Below are 27,503 nucleotides of genomic sequence, written 5' to 3' on the forward strand. Positions count from 1 at the left end.
ACAACCATGATATCATGGCCTGAGCCAAAATCAAGAGTTGGATATTTAACTGACTGAGCCACCCAGGTGCCCCTTAATTACAAGTATTCTTCAGCACCCCTCTACATGCATTGCAGAACAGCTGAAGCTTGCATTCACCCAAATAACACTGTTCTCAAGGTAGCAAGAAAGTTGTAGTTCTTGTTTTGCTCCTAAGGCCTGGTCTCAAGTTAATCTTCTAGTCTTCCCCTGCCTCTATCAGGGCTTTGTGCCTGTAAGTCTTTAAAAAATTATTTCTAGGGGCGCCTGGGTGGCTTAGTCGGTTAAGCATCCGACTTTCGCTTAGGTCGTGTACTCGCGGTTCGCGGGTTCGAGCCCCACATCGGGCTCTGTGCTGACTGCCAGCTCAGAGCCTGGAGACTGTTTCAGTCTGTGACTCCCTCTCTCTCTGACCCTCCCCTGCTCACGCTCTCTCTCTCTCTCCCCTAGAAATAAAATAAATAAATAAATAATTTCTAAATTAAATATTTCAAACATTCACAAAAGTATAAGTTCATGAGATCAGCCTCAATACACCCAACCCCTGCTGACCTCTCTGGTGCCAGAGGCCTCAGCGTTGGCCACGCAGCTAGGGTACAGCCGGCACAGCCCACAGGCAGTTGGCAAGGATCTGCCAGCAGTGCTGGGAACTTAGCAGTTTGGTGTGTGGAGGTATTTTTCCTGAGGCATTTCACATGTTTACTCCTGAATGGAAAGTGTGGGGAGATGGGACACATGGACTTTGTAGCATCTGTTGGCTAGTAGGCTAAGTTTTCTTTCAGCTTTGTCTTGTTTTTATACCACTGCAGTCTCTTCATGGGTAAAATGGGAATCATTATTCATTTCTGCATTTCAGATATGGTCTTTATTCTTAGAACCTACACTTAGGTAATGGAAATGATGAATTAGTAAAATAGGTAACAAAGAGCTAAGTTCTCTGAGAATTCGTAGGGGGTGGAAGTACATCCGGCTAGACAAGTCTGGCAAGGGGTCATGGAGAGGGTGCCTGTGGATGTGGATATGGGGAGATCAGAGGAGGAGCAGACAGAGGAAAAGAATCCACAGAGGCACAGAGGTGAAGAGAGGAGTGTGCATCATGGGGGTTCCCCTTTCCTACTGCTCATAAGAGTTGAGAGGCCAAATAAGGTTACGTATTTGGAGTTCTTTGAAAGAAAGGTCCATCAGTGTGTATACCTGTTACCATCTTATCAAGTAGAGGAGCTCATGAACACAATCTGTGAACCAGGATGTGTGGGTGCATGGAGAGACCCATTAAAGCTGCAGTGGCCACCTCACTAAGCCCTGGGTGGGGCTACCACAGCCTTCATGTGTAGGTTATGCCATGTGCAAGCACCTGAGAAGCACGTTGTGCTGATTTGCCGAAACCTCCATGAGGGCCCAAGATCTGTTTCCTTCTGTTTCTTAATAGTGCCCACATTTCAAGACCAAATATTTAGTATCTTACCATAGTATAACTTGCTGAATGACTTCTTTTAGCCATCTGTAGGGACTCAGTCATCATTTCGAAGACTGGCTTCATAACAAACACCTGCAGAAATTCAGGAGGTCATGCTATACTCCCTCAGTTCCAGTTTTGCCTTCTGTTCTCCTTGCCACCAGCCTCAGGTTGGATGCTCAGAATCCCTCCACGGCATGTGAGGACAAGACAAAACTGCTCAGCACCGACCTCCCTGGGTGACCTGACATGAATAGGTCACTGGATCCCATCCCTGCTGCTTCAGCGTCTGGTGCTTCCTGTCCCTCTGGGGTCATCTTGCTGCCTCTGTCCTGCTACCCACTGTCATTACTGTGGCTCCTGAGCCTTTTGGGCGCTGCTTCCTTGTTTCTCTCTCCCTCATCCTGGTTGGTATAATTCTGGAAAGGGAGAGCTTCATTAGAGAGAAGGAAGAGGAGGATTACAAGTGAAGAAGAGACAGGAAGAAAAATGAAGGGGGGAAGACAGGGAGTGACATAGCTGTAGAGGCCAGGGAAGTAACAATAAAGGCAACATTTGCATTTACAGTGGGGGTGAGGGTGAAACAGCCAGAAAAGACGTTTCAAGGGCAGGGGGCATCTCTCACCATCATCTGCCTTCAGTAACAAGGTGCCTTTGCTTTCCTCAGGTGTCCTCATGACTTCCCCTGCAGACCATGTCTATGATCCTTTTTGCCTGTGTGGTGAGGGTGAGGGATGGACTGCCCCTCTCGGCCTCCACTGACTTTTACCACACCCAGGATTTTCTGGAATGCAGGAGACGGCTCAAGACTTTAGCTTTGCGACTGACCCAGTACCCAGGTAGAGGTTCTGCGGAAGGACATCACTTCAGTATACAGTAAGCAAGCATGTTCGCTCTTCCAGAACATCCGCAAGCTTTGGTTTACTTTTAATCATACGTTGGGGTAACATGAGGTCGATCGTACCTTAGTGTTAAGAGTAGGTCTGCTGTCAGACAGTGGTCTGAGATTTTGTGCATTTGCAGTCATAGAGTCAAGGGAACGCACTGCTCCCACTCCTGCCCTTCTGTTAGAGGGGTTGCTCTTGAGCATCCGGGTTCAATCAGTTTTCATGCCTGTAGTTTGGTAGTTTATTCTGCATTAGATGGAGGGGTGGAAAAGCTGAGGAAAGGGAGAGTCTAGAGTATAATGTCAGGGAAGGGAAAGGGGAAAAGTAAAAATGCCAAGAAAACAAAAGATTTCTACTTCTTGCCTTTAGTTTTTACTTTTTAAATTTTTCACCTTTTTGGTTTTTAAATTTAAAAATTAATTTTTTTTTTAATGTAACAGAGCAGGGGTGTGAAAAATGAGCACAAGTAGGCCCCTTTTCTAATGGAACTTAAAGGCTAAGGAGGGAACAAGAGAGATATCTAACTGAATATAATACAGTGAGGAAAATGCTCTGGTGGAAGTAGGAATCAAGTGGTTACAATAATCCTAGTAATAAGAGCTAGTACTGTTGGTGCTTTCTGTATGTCAGACACTGTTCTAAGTGCTTTATTGGCTTGTTTATTGGTGGGTGATAGTATTATATACCTGAGGTGAAGTGACTTAGCTGACGTTGTGCTGTTAGTAAGTGGTAGGGCCTGGACTTGAATGCAGGTTACTGGGCCCCAAGGGCTGGTCCTCATGTGTTCTGTCATTTCTTATTCAAGAAGCTCAGGGCTCAGGGACTAGACAGGTTTTGAAATATCAAAAAAGCTTGTCATAGATTTTATGTCATTGTTTTTGATTATTTAGGCCCTCACTTACCAAGTTCCTCCTGCTCCCTTTGAACACTACATTTTTAGTTGACCTGATAAGGTAGAGTCCTTTTAGAGAAATTCAGTCTCAGAATCAGAAAAACAAAAGAGGCCGCGCTTGACTTGGGGCTTGCTGGTGTCGTCCGGCAAGAAGGGACTGGCCTGAAGGGGGCGCCAGGTAGCTGTCACCCTGTGCTGGGGGCTCTGGGGGCTCAGGAGCTACAGCTGAGCTGCCTCTGCCTGCATTTGTGCCTCCTTTCTTTGGGTGCCCAAAACCACCGTCCTTCATGTCCCTCCCTCCTTATGCTCTGATTCTCTTAACACCATGTGGGATCTTGGTGCCGCACCTCAAGCCTTTTCTCTGTTAAGAAAAAAAAGGCTTTGACTTCAAATGAAATTCTGGGTGCTTCAGTCATTTTTTGAAAACTAGAATACAAAACGTTCTGCTCATTTGTATTTTGAATTAAATATTCACCATTATTTTCACAAATAAAACTGAAGTGTTTTTTGTTTGTTTTGTTTTGTTGTACGAGTGGGCAGTACTATAGCTTATTTTATAGTTAAGGAGTTGAGATATTTTCCTATGGCTACTGTAACAAATTAAAACAACAGAAATTTATTCTCTCACAGTCCTGGGGCCTAGCTAGAAGTCTAAAATCAAGATGTACGCAGGGCCTTGCTGTCTTGGAGGCTCTAAGGAAGACTCCTTCCTATGCCTCTCTACTGCCTTCTAGTGGTTACTGGCAGTCTTTGTCATTCCATGTCTTGTAGAAGAGTTATTCCAGTCTCTGCCTTCTTGGTTACATGGCCTTCTTCCCTCTGTCTCTATAGCCAAATTTCACACTGGTCATTAAATGGAGGCCTACCCTAATTTATTATAATCTCATCTTATCTTAATTGTATCTGCAAAGACTATTTCCAAATAAAGTCATATTCACGGGTACTGGGAGTTAGGACCTTGTCATATTTTTTGGAGACACAAGTCAGCCCACAAATAGGGGCTTCTGGAAAATTCCTTGTATAAGGAGGAGGTTATCATTTTTTAATTGACAAAGTTTTTATATAGAGACTTCTACTGATAGAACAATATAACCATAAAACTCTTTTCCAGAAACATTCTGAATTGCAAGTAAATGTACATGAGAAATTGTTTTAAATGTGTAACTGAGCTTCAAATAAAGAATTCCCAAGGTGCCAGAAATGAAGGGGAACAGAGTATCAGGGTGTGGTAAGTGTGTGAGCTGACACCGAGGCTTCCGGTAATCAGTCAGTCGTAAACTCAGGGCTTGAGTTTCAGCACCCATAAAGGGAGAGGCCCTTGGATTTGAGTTGTTGCAACAGGACCCATGCATGAAGAAGGGATTATTGTGAGGCCACGCACAGTCCAGATGGAATGACAATACATGAGAAGTAGCTGCCCACCAGTACAGAGGTAGCTCATCTCTACTTGGCTTTGAATGAGAAGGAAAAACCAATTCTCATCTAAGAAATTGGAGCCCAGCTTCTGTGCCTTCTGTAGGATTGGAGTTGAAGTTTCTACTCCCCATGGCCTAGGGATTCCTAACCAAGGTTCAGCTTTCATTTAGTCCCAGACTGATGACACTCCTGGAGTAGCTGGCCAAACAAATGGAAAACCACCCTGGAAGACGTGTGCCGCAACTCAGTCCTTGAGAGATTCTTACAGAAAGAAAAAAAAAAAAAGCCAAGAAGCTCCATGCTGGTGCCCTCTCACCAAAATTTACAGAACATCGAAGGAGATATTCTAGAATGAGTGTGAGTCAGGAGACACCACGGATAGGAGAACTTGAGTCCCCAGAACTTGCAGTGATAGCATGACATTCTGAAAAGTAGTAGAAAAAGGAGAGAGCCCTGCATTTATTTTATGAGACCAGAATAACCCTAATAGCACAAGCAGATAAAGATCGTACAGGAAAGGGAAAGCACAGGCCAGTCTTACTTTGCACAGACACAAAAATCCTAAGTAAAATCCAAACTATATCCAGTAGTTGTGTGTATGTGCATCTGTACAAACTCACAACCAAGAAGACTTTATTTCAGGATGGCAGGATGATTCAACATTAGAAAGCTATTGATGTGGATTAAAGAAAAAAAATATTTTCCTCAATAGATGCAGAGAAGTCTGAGGCTACTTCTCCCTCACAAAACATGCATCCTTCATGCACAAATCAGTAGGAGTGATTGCACGCTGTCGGTGGCAAATAAGTGCTCTCTATTTTAATTTATTTACTTTTAGCTTTTTTAAATGTTTTATTTATTTCTGAGAGAAAGAGAGTATGAGTAGGGGAGGGGCAGAGAGAGAGACACATACAGAAGCAGGTTCCAGGCTCTAAGCTGTCAGCACAGAGCCTGATGTGGGGCTCAAACTCGTGAACCACGAGGTCATGACCTGAGCGGAGTCGGACGTGTAACCAACTGAGCCACGCAGGCACCCCAGTGCTCTCTATTTTAGAGGAAGGACAAGAAAGTCCTAGGAAGGTCCAGCTGAAGGGACTATATACATGCAGCAAACAACTCCAGGACTGTTCAAGGTCAAGGAAGAGCAGGGCAGAGATGCATTGTTGTATCTGAATATGGGACAGGAATACGTGGGTCTGTTCCTGGTAATGGAGATGTTGCCCTTTTGTTTCAGTTTCTCTTCGTTGGGAGATGTGGCTTGCATGGCTATCTGCTCCCACCAGTGTCCAGCGGCCATGGCCTTCTGCTTCCTGGAGACTGTGTGGTGGGAATTCACAGCTTCCTATGACACCACCTGTATTGGCCTAGCCTCCAGGCCATACGCCTTTCTTGAATTTGGTTTGTAACCCTCTTTCTTATTTACTGTTCTCTCTTATGGCATTGTATGTGTAGAATTTATGGTTTAGATTTGGCTTTGACCATCAAGGAAAACCCCTGGAGGTCCTTTGACATGTCACTGCAGATTGGTTTTGTACCATGAGATTTCTGTGATTGGAGTGGGCTGGAAAGCTTCAAGGTTTAACACTGGCTCTTTATCTCTTCAGAGCCTGAGGCAGGGTTGGGGAGTATGAAACTTGTATCAGTTACTTATCACAGCCTTCTGTAGCAGGGGTCAGCAAACTGGTCCAAGGGCCAGCTGCCCCCCGCCCCCTTTTTTTTTTTTGTAAATACACTGGAACCCAGCTATATTCATTCTTTCATGGGTCGCCTGTGGCTCCTTTTGCCCTTCCCCAGCAGAGTTGAGTAGTTGTGACAGAGACCATATGGGGCCTAGAAGCCTCAAATATTTGCTACTTGGCAGCTTAAGAAACTTTGCTAAGCCCTGCTTCAGTGCTGTACTACCCAAAGGGTGGTATGAGAATTTGTTCTTCTATCATGAGGTAGGTACGGAAAGTGAGAATGAGTGTGTCCAGAAAATCAAATGGTAATTTGACATGCCTGCAGTCTTTTTTATTGTATTTTATCAAAGAATCAGTCTGCAACCATTTGGAAATAAGAAAAACGAAATAATAAATAAATAATAAAAAACTTTTACTCAAAAAGATCTGAGAAATACTGCCCTGGAAGAGGCGCTGCCAGAGAGGCTTGTAGAGGCTCAGAGGCTGTGGAGCCCAGCATGATAACTGTAGTGCATGCTTTCTTTTCCTCAGGTGGGAGTCAGGTCATCTGAGCTCTTGGGAGAACTTAGAGGTGGGAGTTGGGGGGCATTCTGTGGCCTGTATGTAAACTAGCTGCTGTCTCTGTGATGCCCTTGAACATGGGGCTGGCAGCCATCGGTACGAAGGGTCAGGTGCAGAGAAGTATTGCCACGTGTGCTTCCTGGCAGTACCGCCATAGCCCTCCTACTCCCTCATTTGGTCCACCGGCTGGTGCATTTTGTTGTCACCCAAAGCTGCTGGGGAACTCCCTGGTACTCAGGCCTCTACCAGGTAGATCTGTGATGTAGACAGAGTTCTCCCCAGGTCTCCCTGTGAGGCCTAGTCCACCACTGCTCTCAGCCCCACTTCTTCCTACAAAGAGGGCACGCTGGCCTTGGCTGGCAGTGGGTATGAACGTGGACCATGTTCTTCTCCCCCCTTGGCTCTGCATGTGCCTTCCTTCTAAAGTGGTATGCTTGTTCCAACAGCAGACCCTGCCCCGGTGTCATGTTTTCTCACCACTGAGTTAGAGTAGACTATAACAGTAGCTATTAGATACCGGCATTGTACATAATTTTCCTTTGCCAATATGGATAAAACTCTAAATGCTTATTACAACTTGGTAATCAATTAATACTAAGACAAACAAAACAATTAAAATTAATATCTTTCAAATATATCATTTTAGTTTGCATAATATATTCACATTTATTTGTAATTTTTTCCTCCCGTACCTTTTCTGAGGTAATTCGTTCGAGAATACCTGTCTCCCCTTTTGAACCTCATTCTGTGAACTGCCCAGGATTGTACTTCCAGCAGTGGCTTAGACTCAGGCCCCTGTCCCTTGACTCCCTTGTCACTGAGGTTCTGGGAAGCATTGTTGCCTTCTCTGTAGACAGTTGTACTGAAGAGACTGATGAGACGAATAGTGACACACAGTGGTCATCTGACCTTCAGGTGTATCCTGACAGTCTCAGAATCTGGCTGACTTACTAGCTTGCTCAGAAAGGTGATCTTCATTTTGCACATATTGTTCTGTAATATCTGTTCTGATGCAACTTGGGTTGCTCTCTTTTTGCAGATAGCATCATTCAGAAAGTGAAGTGGCATTTTAACTATGTAAGTTCTGCTCAGATGGAGAGCAACTTAGAAAAAATTCAGGAGGAGCTTGAGTTCCAGCCTCCAGTGGTTCTCACTGTGGAGGACACAGATGTGGTGAATGGGATAATGAACGGTCACACACAGATACACGTGGAGCCTGGTGAGTGGTTTTCTGTTATCTGATGTTGATGAAGATGGTTAGGTATTTCAAATGTACATTGGCTTTTTTTTTTTCCTACCAGGGAAGTGTTTTTTAGGGAATGAGTGTATAAAATATGTCTGGAAAATAAGGACTGATCCAGGTGACTGTTAACGAAAAACTTGTCTGTGTGTCGATCTGAGGTGGAGGCAACTCTTCTCTCTCTATTTTTTCCTTTGATAATGAATCCTGTCTCATCTTAGCACTTAGTGAAACATTGCACATCTCCACTGAGAACCCTGTGCCCTCCTTGATGGAAGGAGGGAAGGGCCATGCAGATGAGAGTGGGCAGGGGATGAGAGTGGGCGGGGCCAGAGCCAGGCTTCCCCTGAGCCCTGGGGACATCCCTGCAGATTTCTGAGCCAAGTGCCCTGGCATTCCGGGACTTAGTCTGCCATTAAGACCATTACGCACTCAATGCCCAGCATGTAACAAAGCATGATTTTTTTATTCCTTGTTTATAATTATCACAATTAAACCAATTTTTTTTTTATTTTTTTTTTTAATGTTTTATTTATTTCTAGGAGAGAGAGAGACAGCGTGAGCAGGAGAGGGTAAGAGAGAGAGAGGGAGTGACAGACTGAAACAGGCTCCAGGCTCTGAGCTGGCAGCCAGCACAGAGCCCGACGCGGGGCTCGAACCCACAAACCGCGAGATCATGACCTAAGCGAAAGTCGGACGCTTAACCGACTAAGCCACCCAGGCGCCCCTACAATTAAACCAATTTTTAATGAAAATGGATATTTACCTTCTAAGCATTCTATAATGGTGTAAGAGCTGAATCCTTTGAAAGATAAGAGTTGTCTACACTATAACAGTCTAATTTTTTTTAAGTCTAATTATTTTGTTTTAATAGTTTTTATATTAAAGTCATTGCTTGAATTTTAAAAGTTGTGTATTTAAAACGTTCACATTTTTGGGGGTGCCTGGGTGGCTCAGTCGGTTAAGCATCCAACTTTGGCTCACGTCATGAGCTCGCGGTTCGTGGGTTCGAGCCCCGCGTCGGGCTCTGTGCTGGCTGCCAGCTCAGAGCCTGGAGCCTGTTTCAGTCTGTGTCTCCCTCTCTCTCTGACCCTCCCCTCCTCACGCTGTCTCTCTTTCTCTCCTAGAAATAAATAAAACATTAAAAAAAAAAAAGAAAACAAATTTTTTTTTAATGTTCACATTTTTGGCCTAACTTTGTGTTTTGATTTAATCTATTTAAATCTGAACCAAATATATTCCTGGATTGGCTTTCATGCCAATCAATAAGTTGTAATTTATACTGACAAGGAACTTAACTTTTACGGAAGAAAGACTGGGTAGTTGAGCCCCAAGCTTCTTCTTTTGCCATATGTAAAAATGGAGTGACTCTGTAACATGTGTTTTGTTTTTCAATCACTTAGACAAGAGGAGTAAAATCCAGAAAATATCAACTTGCTTATCTTTCTAGGACATTTTACTGTGGTTTGACTCACCCTATTGTCCTGAGGCTAGAATCTTTACAGGTAGCATGTTCTGATCAACAAGAGCTTTGATAGCTCAGTGGAAATTCTAACACACTAACCATATACATCACTTGGGTTGTGGCTAGATGTGTGTGTGTGTGTGTGTGTGTGTGTGTGCGCGTGTGTGTGTGAAATGTCAGGACAAGAAGGGATGATTTAAAAGATCGTACCAAGAGAATGGGGGCAAGGTGTTGGACATTTAATGGTCCGAACCACAATCAGTCTTATTAGTTATCTTTGAAGAAAGAACGATCATTTGTTCTAGAGCTCCAAAAACAGATTGTAGCTTGAGTAATCAGTGTTTTCTTCCTCTTCCCAGTTATTTTAGAATTTAAAAAACTGCCTTTGCAGCACATTGCCCCAGAAGCCCATGAGACACTGAATACTGTCCTTGTTTAGAAGCTGAGAGTTGAAGTGTATAGTAGAAATGCTCTCAGTTTGACAATCCATTTACAAATAAAGCCACAAATTACTTTACATCAGGTTTTCTCAGCCTAAGCCATACTGACATTTTGTACTGGATAATTCCTTGTTGTGAGGGGCTGTCTTGTGCATTGTAGGATGCTTCGAATCATTCCTGGCCTCAACCCACTAGATGCCAGTAACACCCTGTTTTTAGTTTTGACAACCCCAGGTATCTCTAGGCATTGCCAGTTGCCCACTGAGGGGCCAATCGCCCCTCTCTGAGAACCAGTGCTTTAAGGAGAAAGAAAATCAGGCCTGGTAAAACCTGTGCTTAACTCAGCGACAGGCCTCTTGCTGAGAGAAACTCACTTTGGATTCCCAGATCCATTCTGTCCTCCATTTCTTGCCTTTTTACCCTCTAATTGCAGCTGCTTTTAATTAATATGTTTGTAATTCTGTGTTTAACATAATGAGTCTATTATTAGTGGAGATCTAGTTAATGTCTTTGTTTATTTTTCTTTCATATAGAAATTATTTTCACTAGATACTTATTTTTTTTAATTGTGAAGCTCCTAATTTCCGAATGGAGCCAGTGACAGCCTTGGGTGTCCTCTCGCTCATTCTCAACATCATGTGTGCTGCTCTGAACCTCATCCGTGGGATTCACCTCGCAGAACATTCTCTCCAGGTACCCTTTGTTTTCATAGTTTAATTTGAAGGACCTATAATGACAGAAACTGAGGGGGAGACACTTTATTTGTAAGGTTATTATGTACATAGGTTTTAACAGTTTAATTAAAATAATTTTTATTTTAAAGTTTACTCTCTTTAAAAATTTTTTTTAATGTTTTATTTATTTCTGAGAGAGAGAGAGCGCATACATGAGCAGAGGAGGGTCAGAGAGAGAGGGAGATACAGAATCTGAAACAAGCTCCAGGTTCTGAGCTGGCTGTCAGCACAGAGCCCGACGCGGGGCTCGAACCCACGAGCCACGAGATCATGGCCTGAGCCGAAGTCGGACACTTAACTGACCGAGTCACCCAGGCACCCCAAAAGTTTATTCTTTATAGTAAACTGAACAAATATAAAACTTGCTCTTTTGTGTCCATTGTCCCAAGAAGCCAATGGAGCCTGCTGGGGGAATTGGTGAGAAATAGCTTGCTACGGTGACATCCTTAGGGTCCCAGGAGTCACCCCAGGGGCCTGATTGCTCATTGAAGGCAAATCTGATTCTCAGCCTCTGAGGTTTAGGCTGTTTCTGCCTGGGAAAAGTTGCCTCCTAGTCTGATTTATATCATGCAGATGCCACTTACCTATGTCTTTGTCAGAGACCTGTGTCACTAGGAAGTTGATTTGCTGGTCTGCTCAAATCAATGCCTCTTTCTATGTCAGTGCTATTAAAATATTTTTCTAAATTTTGAAGTATGTAAAGCACTTTGAAAAAGTATAGAATCACTGTGGGCATAAGCAGATAGACACTGCTTTTAGAAATAGAGTCAGAATGCTCACCCTGTCTCTCTGGTAGCTAAAGTCTGAAGCATGGCTGATGGTGATCTCAGGAGACTGATGTCGACTGGCCTGTGTGGAGAGTGGCCGCAGGTCCGTGCTGCAAGAGCGGTGACCGCCTGTTACTGTGTCTTGCCTTTGACCAATGTGTGCCGTGTTTCCCACTCTTATTTTTTACGGTTACCCATACCCAGATACTTGCCAAGCATCTGTACACACTAGAACAGTTACATGGCCAATGAAACAGTTAAGATGGGGCATAAGGCAGAGTGTGGTGACATCACTAAGGAGGTAGCAGTACCTGAAGGGTGCAGAATTAGGGAAAACTTAGTGCTGACAGAGGAGTAGGATTTTGAGAGGTAGTAGTGTTGGGGGACATTCCAGCCTGGGGACTTCGTACAGATGCATGGGGACAGGAGGGCATGTGGTCTGTCCAGCTGTTGGAAATAGTTGTATATCAGCCCCAGTTCTGTCATACAAACAGGGGCTACTGTCTCAGTAAGGGAGTTTGTATTATCCACCATACCAGACCCAGTGAGGTGTGAAGAGCTTCATGTCAGTGTTTCCTTTCATCCAAATATTCCTTTTCTTCTGTTTCTTACATTTGTTTTAGGTTGCCCATGAGGAAATTGGAACTATTCTGGCTTTTCTTATTCCTTTTGTAGCCTGTATTTTCCAGGTGGGTGAAACATTGATTTTTTAAAAAATTTTTTTTTAATGTTTTATTTATTTCTAGGAGAGAGAGAGAGAGAGACAGCGTGAGCAGGGGAGGGTCAGAGATAGAGGGAGACACAGAATCCGGAACAGACCCCAGCCTCTGAGCTGGCAGTCAACACAGAGCCCGACGTGGGGCTCGAACCCACGAACCGCGAGATCATGACCTAAGCGAAAGTCGGACGCTTAACCGACTAAGCCACCCAGGCGCCCCGAAACATTGATATTTTGAGTGGGTTGAACCCATGGGCTTATTTTGTTCTTCTGTTAGAACCATGAACGGATTTCTAGATGTGATTTTGTTCCACCAAGGCGTGTCATGGACATACCAGGTCCTTAGTGGAAGGACCCGTGGCCCATCCTGCCCGGTCCTCTCATTTTACAGGGGAACAGCACTGGACTCAAAAAGGGAAAGCCACTTGCCCGAGAGCACGGAGCCTTTGACAGTGGCTGAACAGAAGCCAAGAATTCTTGGACTCAAATTTTAAGAAGGGAGGGATGAGAGTGCTGTGGGGAGTGGGTGGCCTGACTAATGTGAGGCAGGGTCTGCGTATTGTCAGGGCAGTCCAAGTATAGAAATGCCTTCTGCAGAAGGAACAACTACTTGTGTGCGTGTGTGTGTGTGTGTGTGTGGTGTGTGTTGTTTAAAAACAAGACTAGGTAAAAAAAAATTTTTTTAATAGTAATACCATCTGACTCAAATCTGTCCTTAGGAAATGAGACAAACATTACAACATTAACTAGTAGGCTTTCATTACTGTTTAATTATTTTCAATTTTTTAAAAATGTTTGCTTATTTTTGCGAGAGAGAAAGAGTGTATGTGTGAGCTGGGAGGGGCAGAGAAAGAGGGAGACACAGAATCTGAAGCAGGCTCCAGGCTCCAAGCTGTCAGTGCAGAGCTCGACACAGGGCTTAAACTCGAACCTCGAGATCATGACCTGAGCTGCTTAACCAACTGAGCCACTCAGGCACCCCTGATTAATGTTTAGTTATTTTCAAATAAGCTGCCTGCTTACAGGACAGAGTAAAACAGAGCTTTTGACTCCCCTATAGGCAGAGTTCATTCTAGTAAAAAAGAAAACCTGATTTTAATTTTCTTTCCTCACCCTCCACAGAGGCTCAGGTTTTAGTACTTTGTCTACATTCTTAAGCTTTTTTTTCTTTTCCTTTCAATTAAAATTTCTTAAGAACACTTCTGTCTCACGTACATCCTAGAACGGTCTATTTTTTAAGAGTGACATGATTGTGGGAAAAGAAATTTTCAACCCAGGACTGAAAATGCAATTATTTTTTAGAAATCAAGTCTCCAGGGGGCACCTGGGTGGCTCAGTCAGTTAAGTGTCTGACTTTGGCTCAGATCGTGATCTCATGGTTTGCAAACTTGAGCCCCACATCGGGCTCTATGCTGACAGCTAGGAGCCTGGAGCCTGCTTCAGATTCTGTGTCTCCCTCTCTCTCTACCCCTACCCCTCTTGTGCTCTCTCTCTGTCTCTCAAAAATAAATAAATGTAAATTAAAAAACATTTATAAGTCAAGTCTCCAAAACCTTGAGTATTGCCATTTGAAGTGCCAGAGAGCCTGCATTCCAGGGCTGCAGGGATCTTGCACTTTGGCCTTCACTCCCTCAACTGCATTCGTGCTCAGATAGCTCTTTCAGTGGGGAGCTCTCCCTCCCACTGGAGCTTGAGCCTTTAGTGAATTGCTCTGTGTTTTAAGACTGCTTTTCCTTTCTTTTTTTTTTTTTTTTAAACATTGAACCAGAAAGTTACTTTTAACTTTTGCAGACAAGAATGGCCTCTTTTCTGTGTGAATGCCCTACACAAAATGTCAGTCCCTCTCCTTGCTATAAGACCTTTCCCTGTATCAGAGATGCTTTTGAAGACATGATAAGGAGGATGTCTAGGGAACATTGGTCCTTGATGTCATTGTAACTCAGGAAAAACAAATAATGAAAGCATGGCTTCTTTCACTGGCTTTCCCACCTTTTATGACTCCCCAGAAGGAAAAGTCCAGTTGGAGGCCAGTCATTCTTGTTGGGGTATCTTGGCCTGGCTCTCTCTCCCTTACCTACACCTCTTCATTTTTCACAGCCCACAGCCTGGGCATTTCTTTTCTTCCTTTCTTTTTTTTTAATGTTTTATTTATTTCTGAGAGAGAAAGAGAGAGGGAGAGACAGCGTGAGCAGGGGAGGGTCAGAGAGAGAGGGAGACACAGAATCCAAAACAGGCTCCAGGCTCTGAGCTGGCTGTCAGCACAGAGTACGATGTGGGGCTCGAACCCACAAGTCATGAGATCATGACCTGAGCCAAAGTTGGATGCTTAACCAACTGAGCCACCCAGGTGCCCCAGCCTGGGCATTTTTGTCTGTATTTCTTAAACGTTTTAGTATATATGCTGCCAAAGCAAGCACTCTTAAATGTTTTGAGGAGTGTCGTGTTCTAAATCCTCCTGTGACATCTGCTTCACTTTTCTGGTCTCTTCTGAGTCTCCACTTTCATCCAGTGATTTGATTAACAGCAGTTCACCTGGCAAGTCCAGGCTCCATTGTCATGAATTCAGTTTAAGAAGCCACTGTGTGTGAGGTGACACTGCATGTAGATGTAGAAAGTGAATCTCCAATCTGACCTGTGGCCGTTTTCTCCTCTCTGACCTGACTGCCTTTTATGGTGTCATTTCAGTGTTATTTGTACCTGTTCTACAGTCCGGCCAGGACTGTGAAGGTGGTGCTGATGCTGCTCTCTATCTGCCTGGGCAACATGTACCTGCATGGGCTAAGGAACCTCTGGCAAATCCTTTTCCACATAGGAGTGGCCTTTCTGTCTTCATATCAGATACTGACCAGGCAGCTTCAGGAGAAGCAGTCTGACTGTGGAGTTTGAAGAGGACATCGTGTGATGAATGGATCCTTTCATTTCCTTGTGAGAGTCATCTCTGTTTCTCGTTTTGCTTCTCGACTTCACCTCGAGTTTCCATCTTTGAAGTTCCTTTCGACCAAACCAGACCGATACCAAAAGTTGGGGATGTTTAACAGGTGCAAAGGAAAGTGTGAGGTCGCTTGGATACGCAGGCCCAGGTTTGTGCTGGGCATTTCTACAGAATCTCCTGTTCGGCACATTTACGTAGGGCCACAGGATCTGGGGGCTCAGTCAGAAGGAGCATTATTGGAAGGGAAGAATGGACTTATTTTGGTCTTTTACATGGAATGATGCAATAAACCACTAGATTCAATAATACTAGCTTTAGTAACTGGCGGTTGTCCCTGAGGTACCACTTTAAAACCCACATCAGCTTTTCAGTGTAAATGGGACTTGGTTAGTTTTTTTAGAGGGTCAATACAGGGTGAGTTAAACATTGTAAAATATGGCTTATAAATATAAGCTAGATAAATTTTGTTTACATTTTTTGATAACTTAGGTCTGATACAATACCTTTGGAATATTTAAATATATTTTGGATATACATTAAACTTACCTTCATTTGGGGAAAGGACAAACTCAAGCTGAGAAAATGGTTAAGAAAGTTGAGTTTATTTGTATATAACTTTTTATGGTGGTGGGACTGTGTGAGTACAGAAAAGTTTTGTATGTGTGTGCAGGGTATATTTGAATATTTAAAACATTGAGTAACCAGTGCCACTGGATCATAAGCTCTTGAGGATGAGCTTTTAAGCCTGAGGGTTTCAGATTTTTTGCAGTGAGGCCACAGACGGGAGTAGTTGATCACACAGTGGCACTTTATCAATGCAGGTTGTATTTAAAACACAAAAAAACAAAAGCTCTTGTCATCAGCCTAGTACATGGCAGCTGAGTGCCTGTCATGTTAGTGATGATGAATGTCTTACCCTGTGTACCTGTTTCTGGAAGGCCTCCCAAGTTAATTACTCCTCTGCCCCTCTCCCAGTCATCTTAATTAGATTGAGGGCCTTGTTCTTTATGAACAGGAGTTAAGCAGGTGTTAACTTTTTGAAAGCTTCATAAAGATGTAATAAACCCCATGCCCTGAAAAGTTACTCGACTTCTCTCTGTCAAAATAGTGACTGATCATAGTTTTCCAAAATGTGAATCTGTAAAATAAGACACCTCTGGTCTCCAGAAATTTCAGCCTGGGTTGTCCAGTACCACTCAGGAGGCCATTTCAGGAGTTTGCCCTTTGGATTGTTCATTTTTTAAAAATGTTTATTTTATTTTGGGGGGAGACAGAGCATGAGCATGGGAGGGGCAGAGAGAGGGAGACACAGAATCCAAAGCAGGCTCCAGGCTCTGAGCTGTCAGCACAGAACCCTATGCGGGGCCTGAACCCAAGAACTGTGAGATCATGACCTGAGCCAGATTCAGACACTTAATCAACTGAGCCACCCAGGCACCCCCGCTTTGGATTGTTCTTGGCAGATGTCTGGAATCTGAATAGCTCAACAGCAGTTGCATGGGCTATTTTGGTTTGAATTATGTGGTCGTGATAAATTTAAAATCTTGCTTTGATAATTCATAAAAGTTAAAAATCCTCACAAGAGTCATTGAGTACATAGGGAAAGCAAGAATATCATTTTAGGGAACTCAGTTGTACTTGGTTGTTCCTGGTAGTGCATTGCTATTGAGCTACCCTGGTGTCGCTTTAAGAAAAACAAGTTTATGTGACTAGAAACTGTTGGGAAAATGATGCCACAGTAATTTTCTTATAATACAATTTTCTATTTTTAATCAAGATATCTGGGTATGAAAGTTATATCAGTATCATCCTCAGATGTCTACAGCACAGTTGTCTCTCCGTCAGTGTTGCATCTTCATAATTTTCTGTGCACACAGCAGGTGAATCTTCAGCCTTTCTGGGAGATAATTTTGAAGAGATGGTAAAATAGAATGGAAAGTCAAGGAGGGGAGAGAAGTCTTTGTTCATTAGAAACATCAAAAACAAAAGAAAGAAAGAAAGGAGAGAAAAGAAAGAAAAGAGAAAGAAAGGAAGAAAGGCTTTCAAAGTTGGTGAGAACAGCCTACCAGTGAGTTATTATTTTTTGAGCCCATGTGTTATTACTGTGTAGCCCTGTACCCCAGACGCTCTCGGGTGGAGTCTGTGATCCCTATTCAGCAGGCATGAGAGAGAACCGTCCTAAAGGGTAGGCCCTCCTGATGAATGCTTCCTGCACTAGTGGAGATGTTGTCTACCCCTGGTTGAATGTGGTTTTCCTCAGTTAACATCTACATGGGGTTTCAGATTGGGTTTTGCAAATGGGCGGGAAAAGATGCACTAGACAAATATTACAAAATGGTAACCACAGAAATATTTTTCAGCTGGAACCCAGCTAAAGGAAGCCTCATTCACTGGTGGAGGAGACAGATGATAGGAACATAGTTCTGGGGATTTTGTCCAAGGGAAATCCTGGCTCCGGGTTGACCTGGTTCAGGCTTGGAATTTTGTGGCTCCCTGCGTCATCCTTGATTCCAGAAAGCCGGCTCCACATCGCAGGAGTCCTCCTCACTACTCCACGGATTTGCTGCTGCTCTAGCACTTTGTTTTCCCATGGTGCAGTGCTCCATGCCCAACCAACCTCGCAGGGGTGGATCTGGGAATAGATGAAGTAATGTTGAAAACAAACCTTAAAAGTGCCTTCTGGGATCAGATACAGCAAGGTCTTGGAACATCAGAGTGTGTTATTCCCGTCTACCCTATTGGGCTGGGAACGTGGCTCAGTGCTCTCGGCCAGGGTTTCCCAGCCATGGGGCCAAGGCCCACAGAGTTTTCCCTTCCCCAAGTGTGCAGGCAAGAGAAACGCTGGTTTCATTTCCCTAGGCTAGCCTTACTGTGGTCAGGACCATTCCTGAGTTTCTTTCTCTTGGGAAGAGACAATCAGGGCCGTATTTCTGGTGGTATTTCCTCGCAGTACCAGAGGCCCCACTGCTGGTGGCAGGAGCAATGGGGCCAGAGACTCCTGGTTTTGCTTCTCAGCCTTGCACCCCTGTGGTCTGTGAACTCTGTTGCAGGCGTTGTGAAGCAAGGCTACATGTTTTAAAGTTCCTTAAGGAGTGGGAATGGGTGTTACGAGGAGTGCTGAAATTCAAACATTTAATATCATTTCTGTCACTGCACCTTGGGCTCCCTATTCTTTACCTCGGTGACCCCATTCTCCAGGACTCTTCTGCCTCTTTCCATGTCTGTCCCACACGTTCCAGCCCTGGAAACAGAGGCTAAGCCAGGAATCTCTGGAGGGGTGGGGAAAGCCGACTTTCACTGTAGTGGACACGGTGGGTACAGGAGTCTTGGGGGCGGAACAGATGGCACTGAGCCCCAGCCGTGTTCTCTGTGTCCCCAGAGTCTTCAGCACACGCTCGGGGGTCTCTGGTGGTTGGCACTGCTCAAAGTCAAAGACTCCTTCCAGGAGGGCCAGCTGTTTATGGTGCAAGAAGCAGGAGACAGGTGAGGAGCAGAGCTGGGGGCCCTCGAGCAGCTACCCGTTGGCATGTCGGGGCCGCGTGCTGCACCTTCAGCCATGGCTGCTGTTTGCTTTTCCTGGAAGGCATCAGCCACTCACTGCAATGTGCAGGGCAGGTGGCCCTCAGGAATCTGCAGTTGTGCATGCTGAGGGCAGTGCAAGCAAGGACCGGCAGGCATGGGAGGGTTTATGGGGGCCAGACTGCATCCCTGCTCTGGTGTGGCTCACATTCCTACACAGAATCCTGCCCAGGTACAGGGAAGCTCCCCTGTGCTCTGGGGGTGTGAACAGTGGTCAAGGAAGAGAGACTTGACTTTCCAACTCCATCCTACACCACTATGGGCAATCATGCTGTTGGGTCCCTGGGCCCTCAAGTGGGGTAACCACCCTATCCCCTGGCATGCTGTCAGCCTGGGGAAGGAGGATACTGGGGGAGTCCCTTGTTCGTGGGCAGGAAGAGAACGGCTTCTACCTGATGAGACGAGGTTCACACTCCAGGCCACAAGGGGTAGCCGTGTCTTCCAGATTTTACAAAAATGGGCATTTTAGGATACTGCAATGTAAATGGCCTCAGTCTTTCCATCTAGAAAGGTAGTGACCTCTCTTTCTCCTCTCTGAACATACCTCCTGCCCTCCAGTCACAGGACTCTTGATACTGTTGGCCTTGGGCCCTCCAGGATCCAGCGAGGCTGGTTCTGCTGCTTAAACCAAACCTCAAGGCCCATCCCTGACCCAGATGAGGGAAGCTCTGAGCCTCCCGTCTGGGAGCCGTGATGTCAGACCTCTGTTGCTGGGGTAACGTCTTGGCTGGGAACCTGTGGAAAAGGGCTTGTCAGTAAGACCTGGGAATGGCCGGATATGGAAACATCTGCCCGTGTGTACTGATGGCAGAGCCGTGGCTCACAAGCACCTTTTATTTAGGGTAAAATGATCAAACCCATTCTCTTCTTCTAACCTGTGCTTTCTATGTGTGACCTTCTTTAACCCTTCTGTGATTCTGGGGTTACTTCAGAAGTATATTTAATGAATTATTCATATGACTTGACCCACCACCCCCACCCCAAATTCTGTTTTATTTAATAGACTTTTCTACTAAGAGCACAAAAGATTGAGGCTGATTTAGTCAGGGCAAAACCATTTGCTTCACATGTTCGTTTTGAATGCTTGCTGTCCATGTTGTACAAGCTTCTTACTGTTTTCATGTAATAACAAAGATCTATTTTGAATAAATGATGGGTATGTTTTAACAAACTCTCACACAGTAGTAAAGCCTAAACTTGTGTTAATATATGTAAAGAATATTGTATAGCCATTTATATACTATGTATATATAAATTAAATAAGGTGGCTTCAGAAGTGAGAGGAGAATAAATCTAAGGTGCTTATTAAGTTGCATGTATTTGTGTAAAAAATTTTGAGTTATGGGTCTGTTTTCCTAGAGGGTGTGATGCGGGCCTGGCATCATGGAGGGGAGAGGGTGTTGAAAGAAGTGGAATTCACATCCTCCTGTCCAGTGTCTAGAGGTACAGGGCCTCAGCCCTTAGTACTAACCTCTCAACTCTGGAATGCAGTCGTGGGGCCAGGAAAGACCTTGGAAAAGCCAACACAGCAGCCACAGAGCAGCCCTGGGGCTGGGTGGCCTGCCTTCTATCTAGGCTCTGCCTCTGCTTATCTGTGTGCCTGTGAGTGGGCACTTCCCCTGCTCTAGGCGCTGAGCTCCTGGCTGTACTATGAGGGCCATTGAGTTTCATCTCCCAGGACCAGCCCCACCACAGAATGGCCAGCAGGAGGCACAGCTGCCAGCCCACCAACAAGCTCCTGGCCCAGGGGACTGCACCCTTTTACAGAGGTCTTCCCTGTAGCAGCTGACGAAATTCCCAGAAAGGAAACAGATCCACTGACCTCTCCTGCCCATATTCAAGATGCAGTGAGAAATGCATGCTCCAAGCTTCTCGCCGTCTGTCCTGAGAGCAAAAGTTTTGGGGAGGGCAAAGACTTCCAAAATAAACTCTAAGTTATTGGGTTCTGGGATTTGGGAGTTGGTAGAGCCTTTAGACACCACCTGCCACCACCTGGTTCAACCTCCTTGTCGACAAGGTACTGTATGCCACAAAGAGTGAAAGGGGATGTTGGCCCATGAAATTGCCCTTCCTGCCCTCGGAGGGCTGGGTGCCCATTCAGGCTGCTGAATTGCTTTCCTTTTTCTGGGCTCTACTTCTCTCTGGGCCAGGGAGAAGAAGTACGTCATGAAAACTTCGGGCATCCTCTAGCAGTGCCTATGGAGGGGTGAGGTTCAGAGAGGAAGGGGTCTCTGGGGGTGCACCAGGCAGGGACGTGCCACCTGGTCCCACGGAGTCATCTCTAAGATGTCACCGGATCAGATGTGTGAGGCAAAACTTAGAAAGTTCACTGAAGAACATGAAGGCAAGTATCTTTGTGACCGAAGATGGAAAAGTGTTCTTCAATAAAAATGTTACAGGTACAGCCCTTAAGGCAAAATGATTGATGAGTCTGATTACATACAAATAAAGATTTCACAGGGAAAATGAATGGGAGCAGGTATTTAGAATGTCTGAAGCCAATAATGTACAAGCAATTCTGTAAGTCAGCAAGAAAGACAGCAACCTTAGTAGAACAATAAACAGTTTGCAGAAGAGAAAACCCAAAAAGCTAAAAGCATAGGAAGATGTGTAAAATCATTAGAAATACAGAGAAACATGGGGCGCCTGGGTGGTTTAGTCGGTTAAGCGTCCGACGCTCGCTTAGTTCATGATCTCGCGGTTCGTGGGTTTGAGCCCCGCGTCGGGCTCTGTGCTGACTGCCAGCTTAGAGCCTGGAGCCTGTTTCAGTCTGTGACTCCCTCTCTCTCTGACCCTCCCCTGCTCACACTGTCTCTCTCTCTCTCTCTCTCCTAGAAATAAAAAAAATAATAAAATAAAAAAAAGAAATACAGAGAAACACATATAAAGCAACAGTAAGATATCATCTTATGCCTATTGGTTTGGCAACACTTAGAAAACACTGAATGTTGGAGAGTGGAGGGTATAGGACTTCATGTATAGCCAATCTGAAGGGCAATACCACTGTTGTGGGCTGAACAGTGCCCTCCCCAAATGCATATGTTGAAGCCCTAAACCCTGCCCGAGTACTTCAGAACCCGTGTGTATTTGGAGGTACAGAGGAGGCGGCCATCCATCCACAAGCCAAGGAAAGACACTTCCAAAGACGCCAACCCTACCGACACCTTGATCTCCGACCTCCAGCCTCCAGAACAGTGAGGAAATACATTTCTGTTGTCTGATCCACCCAGTCTTTGGTACTGGGTCATGGCGGCCCTAGCAAACTAATATGGCTACCTTCCCAAACTTAGTGTACACAGGCCTCATGCTGTGGATGTTTCACTCCTGGTTAGATGTCCCTGGGAACGTTTTACACAGATCCTTAAGGGGACATGTGTGCAGTTAAGTTTCACAGAAGCATTGTCTGTGCTGGTAGGAAGCATTCTGCATGTCTACTGTGCACAGACAGAAGTACGTGGGCTCACCACGGAAACCACACTGCGGGCGCAAGTATCAGACTTAGGTGTGTTGGAGCAGTGGCTCTTCAAAATGGAGAACGGAGTAGAAAAATAACATTTATATGATTGGGAATCTATGCACACAAAATGATAAAGTATTTTGTAAGAATGTATTTTAAAAGATACTTGTTGAATACATCCATGTGCTGGCCTACTAGGCGCCAGGAGCATGGGAGTGAGGAACAGAGATAATAAGGAATTGAAAGAAAAGAATACTTGCTAGGGTCAGCAGCCAGGTCTGAGAGCCCTGGGTGAACCAGGAGGCCCTCATTGCCCCTGGAGATCTTGCCTTGGGTGTGCCCTTGCCCTCTGTGCCCAGAGAAGGCCTGTATCTGTGGGGCTCTGGCCCCAAATGCTGCCAGAGTAGTTGAGCCTCCAGAGTTCTCAAGTGGGCAAGCTAGGGGAACTGAAGCCAAGGCCAGGGGCTAGAATGGTCGGGGAGGGCTTCTGGGACACATGGGAGAAGGGGAAGGGCAGAGAGTAGAGAGGAGGAGACTCAAAAGGGGAAAGTAGATGGGCGAGCCAGCTCTGGCCACCGGGGACTCTTTCCTTCCCAGATTCTCTGACCAGTAGTTTCCTGGCGGAGGCTTTTTCCCACATGAGGCACTCAGCTGAAGGACTCTCACAGGGGACTCTCAGGGAAAAAGGAACACAGCTGCAGGAGGGACAGAGGTGCTCCCAGTGGCAAGGCCTTCTTCCCACCCCAGATATAGTCTGTTCTGGCCACAGAGCCAAAAGCATGAGCCCAGGGAGGTAAGCCCAAGGCGGCCAGGGACAAGAGGGTGAAGCAACCCAGGACCACCATTGCCCTGAGGGATTATTCCAGGCACATTTTCTGAGGCCCCAGGGGTGAGAGCAGAGGCCAGAAGCTAGGAACACAGGGCTAACAGTACGATGAACTTTCTCACAGAGCTGTGCAACAGGACTCAGGGAGATAGTGAGCCCTCCACCACGAAGGTGTGCAAACGGAGAGGAGCTGTGTCAGATGGGGCCTTGGAACACACTGTCCCTGTCTTGGAGACCTTGCCTCGTCCTGGGTACTGGTGTCCGCGAGGACATCTGCCTATCTCCCGAGTGCCTCCTGTTATGTCCATCCTGTGGGGTGAGCCAGACGCCAGTCACAGGAAACGGCCTCTGCCAGCTCCCATTTGAAGAGTAAATATTAGTCTTTTCAAGAGCTGCGTGTTCTCTGTCACTTGGCACCACTGAGGACACTGAACTGCGGTTGGCCAGGGTCGGGAGGGACCTCTTGATCCCCACACCCAGATGCCGTCTGTGAGCCTGAGTCACTGTTGTAATGGAGGGTCCAAGGCCTCCCCATATGTGGGTGGCCATCCTGTCCTGGTCACTCGGGAAGTAGTGAGCACTGGGGCCTTGAGCTAGGCAGTGAGTACTGCCCCCAGTACTTGCTCTCCTCATAGTATTCAGGCTGCTGCACAGGCAGGGGACTGCATGTTTTCACCTGGGACTGAAGGCCGTGGGCCCTGACTCTGGTATACGTGGTTTAAAACCCTCTGATTATTGGGATGGGGGAAGGACTTGCTCCTATTCCACTGTTTCCACTTGGGAAGACTGCGTCTGCCCATCATAACTAACAGACCACCCCTTTACTCTAGCCCCTCACCCTGCTTTCTTCCTTCTGTAATTTTCCTCATTTTTGGTAAACATCAATAGTTTATTTTTCTATATTTTATTATTGGAGTATAGCTGACATGCAATGTTAGTTTCAGGGGTACAATATAGTGATTTTACAACTCTGTACATTAATCACCACGGTAAGTGTCATCACCATCTGTCGCCATCCATTATCACAATATTATTGACTCTGTTCCCTATGCCGTCCTTTTCAGCCTCCTGTAATTTTCCCCATTTAAGGATCTGACTCCTCCATTAGAGGGTCAGCTCCGTTCCTGCAGGGCCTCTGCCTTGGTCACTCTGTGCACACAGTAAGTGCTCAGTGACTCTTTGCTGAATGAGTATTATGCCATTCATACTTTGAAAATATTAAACCAATGTAATTCTCATCTCCTAACCCCTGAAACTATATTCCTTAGAAGTCATTCCACCATTATGATCCAGGGGACGGTGGACAGATGGCATCTCAAGAAACCGGAAGGGAGGATGGAGGAGGAGAGTGGAAAGCCCATCTTAAGCTGGTGAGCAGCAAGAGAGAGAAGGGGAAGAATCCTTCAGACGTGTCCTGCCCTCATCCTCTGGTAGGAAATCTTGAGGGAGGAAAACCCTAAAAAGTGAAAACAGAGGGGGCATGTGTCCCATTCTGCATTTGGAACCAGTCTCCCAGGCAGCCTGTGCCCCTTAGGTGACCCTACTGGGTAAAAAAGGTAGATGGGTGGATTTGATGGTGAGGTTGTAGTGGGCACCACCAAGTGACTCTTGGCTCCCAGAGGCCTGGTAGGGATCCAGAAGCTCTTGCATGCTCTGCAGGTTATAAGGGAGATGGCTGAGTTAGAGCTGGTGGGCCTGGCATGTGGCACCACCATGGCTAACGGTGAGGTGAGGGTAGCTCACACTCAGGGCTGGATAGAGGCATGACTGAAGGGCCAGCATGAGCCAAGGTTGGGCTGGATCTGCAAGGATAGGCCCTGGGGCCCCAGCCAAGAGAGCAGGCTATGAATGTCTCAGCCACAGTGGATATGCATGAAGACAATATCCTTGAAGAGAGAGTAGCACAGAGACCTTTGTGTAAGTCTCCTTTTCTCTGCTGGCAGGAGGTCACCTGTGCTGGATTCGCTGCCTTTATCCTATTGGGCCTACCTTTTCCAGCTTCTACAGGAATAACCTGTTCCCCACCTCAGCTATCAGTTTCTGCCCAGTGTTTCTCCGAAACCATGGTGTGGGACACCAGCAAGATTCCACTTGACAACTCATGCATGGAAAGACATTGACATGGGCAGACTTGAGTGATAGATAGTGGGAGCTAGGAGTTAATGCTATCCTGACCCTGCCTGATTCTCATAGAGGCTCCCAGTAGCCACACAGGCAACCAGTGCAATAACTCACCACCATTTTGGCTTTCCTATTCCCCTGTTTCACATTTCTCTGTCCCCAATTCCTGTTTCTTGATCACAGACTCTTGTCTCGGGCTCTCTTTCTGGCAACACGGGCTACAAGACAACCTGAACCTCTGTGCTAGAAATGACCTATTGGCGGAGCACCTGGGTGGCTCAGTCGGTTAAGCGTCTGACTTCGGCTCAGGTCATGATCTCGCTGTTCGTGGGTTTGAGCCCCGCGTCAGGCTCTGTGCTGACAGCCAGCTCCGAGTCTGGAGCCTGCTTCAGATTCTGTGTCTCCCTCTCTCTCTCTGACCATCCCCTGTTCATGCTGTCTCTATCTCTCTCACAGATATAAATAAAACATTAAAAAAAAAATGACCTATTTGTGCCCAGCCTCCCTGTCTGCCCCTTCCATATTCCCGTGTGTTGCAGGGGCTGAAAGGCTGAAGACTACCTTTCCCAGCCCCCACTTGCTGGACACAACCGCTCCACCAGAGGAAGGCAGTTATGCTCACCAATACCCACTACTGCTCCACCAGAGGGAAGCACCGTAGGGGTGAGCTGGAAGGTAGAGGGAGGCAGAGGCCATTCTTCCTGCAGTGTGGTGGCTGCTGGCTGGGATCTGGCAGACAGGAGTTTCCACGGCAGCAGGATGCTGTGTTCCTTCGATTTTCTTGTCACCACTTAATGGACGTGCAATTAGGATACTGACAAGAATTTCCTACAAGGTGGCAGCTGGGATAGTGTGACCTACCACAGGGCAGAGTGTGCCCTCACCTCCATGCCTCCAGATCTTTCTACATTTAATTCCCTACATTGAATATCTTTCTGTACAAAATACCTAGAGTGTGGTTTTCTGTTTCCTGCACTTCACCTTGACTGGTTGGGCTTCCTCACCTCTACCATATACTATCCCACCCGGCTCAGATGGAGGGATGTTGAAAGGCCAAGAAACATCTAGAAAGAGCCAGGAGCCATCCCCCCATTCTTCCTTACTAGATCAACTTTCCTTCTGGAAGTTGCAGGCAGGGCTTGGGTATGTGACCTGGTCCTGGCCCAGGAGCCTGAGGAAAGTGTGCATAAGATGCATTCTGGGATAGTTTATCTTCCTGATAAATGGAGACACACAGGAAACATTCTCTCTGGCACTAGATGGAGTTCTGTGAGAACATGATGCTTGGGATCGTGACAGCCATCTTGCAATCATGAGGGGATAAGTCTGTGGATGAAAGTCAACATACTGAGAATGGTAGAGGGGACAGACAGAAAATACTAGGTTGAGCCACAGCATTAACCCTGGAGTTGCATGCTTTTACTAGGCATCACCCAGGTGGGACCCTTTCCCTCTGAACCACATAGAGGCCGGCTCAGAACACGTCAGTTTCTTCCATGCTGACATGCTGGAACCCAGGGATACTGGGACTTCAAAGAGCTGGACTGGGACCAGGGTGAGGCAAGCGAGGCATTTGCCTCAGATGCAGATTTTAAGGAGGTGGCAAAAAAGTCAGTAATCAGAATAAACGATATTTTAGTGCAATATTTCAAAAAAATCAAAGCTAATATAAAAAATATGCAATGAACAAATACCACGATTTTTATAAAGAGACTAAAGAATTAGTGTCTCCTGCTAAGTCTGCTCTGCTTGTGATTCCACTCAGGGCCCTCTTGATGAATCTCACCTATGTCAATCCATATAATGAAGCGGGGCTCTAGGGTTTTGAGACCTGGGTCCATGGCCGGGCTGTGCCAAAGACTTGCTGATGATTCCAAGCAAGCCCCTTCCCTTCTCTGGACTCTGGTTACCCCATCTGTCCTGCATGGAGGCTAAGGCATTGCCAAGATGGTCTCCTGACCCATCTTCCTCATCCCCATGGCCTGCTGAGGTTACTGTCCCTCTCCTTGGGAGTCTGTGTCTCCTGGGCCATCGACTCCTGGCTATTAATATCTCCACCATCCCCGGCCTGATCAGGGTGTTTAATGACTGCCAGCTGTGGCTCTGGCCCCCTCCCTTGGGAGAGATAAGAGCAGTTCCTGTTCCCACATAGGGGGAGCTGCCAGGAGGCAGGGTTATTGCTCAGGAAAACAGGCCCTGGGCAAGTGGTGGGAACAGAGGGGCTGACTCTGACTCCTCATCCTGCTGGGCCCAGCACTGCTCAATGGAGGTGCCTACAGATACAGATGCCCTGTGCCCCTGCCCCGTGGGGGCTG

General features: G+C 46.1%; 1 protein-coding gene across 8 annotated transcripts in view; it reads left to right on the top strand.

Annotated features, from left to right (window-relative positions):
- The window catches only part of SEC22C (SEC22 homolog C, vesicle trafficking protein), a 38,690-nt gene extending 13,191 nt beyond the window's left edge, over nt 1–25,499 (top strand). For 2 of the 8 annotated variants that reach the window (XM_039249838.1, XM_039249839.1), the window contains exons 2-8: nt 2,142–2,350; nt 5,904–6,067; nt 7,949–8,128; nt 10,629–10,747; nt 12,179–12,244; nt 24,339–24,497; nt 25,011–25,499. In XM_039249838.1, coding sequence (XP_039105769.1) covers nt 2,169–2,350; nt 5,904–6,067; nt 7,949–8,128; nt 10,629–10,747; nt 12,179–12,244; nt 24,339–24,497; nt 25,011–25,187 — 1,047 coding nt within the window. In that variant the 5' untranslated portion in view covers nt 2,142–2,168 and the 3' untranslated portion in view covers nt 25,188–25,499. Of the gene's footprint in view, nt 1–2,141; nt 2,351–5,903; nt 6,068–7,948; nt 8,129–10,628; nt 10,748–12,178; nt 12,245–14,958; nt 15,514–19,342; nt 19,766–21,883; nt 21,979–24,338; nt 24,498–25,010 lie in introns of those variants that run through there. The other 6 variants (XR_005531360.1, XR_005531361.1, XM_039249840.1 and 3 more) reach the window with 6 other exon arrangements.
- Nucleotides 25,500–27,503: the final 2,004 nt, after the last annotated feature.

The sequence above is a fragment of the Hyaena hyaena genome, unplaced genomic scaffold (genome assembly GCF_003009895.1).
Source record: "Hyaena hyaena isolate Hyena2069 unplaced genomic scaffold, ASM300989v1 scaffold_350, whole genome shotgun sequence".
Classification (NCBI taxonomy): Eukaryota; Metazoa; Chordata; class Mammalia; order Carnivora; family Hyaenidae; genus Hyaena; species Hyaena hyaena.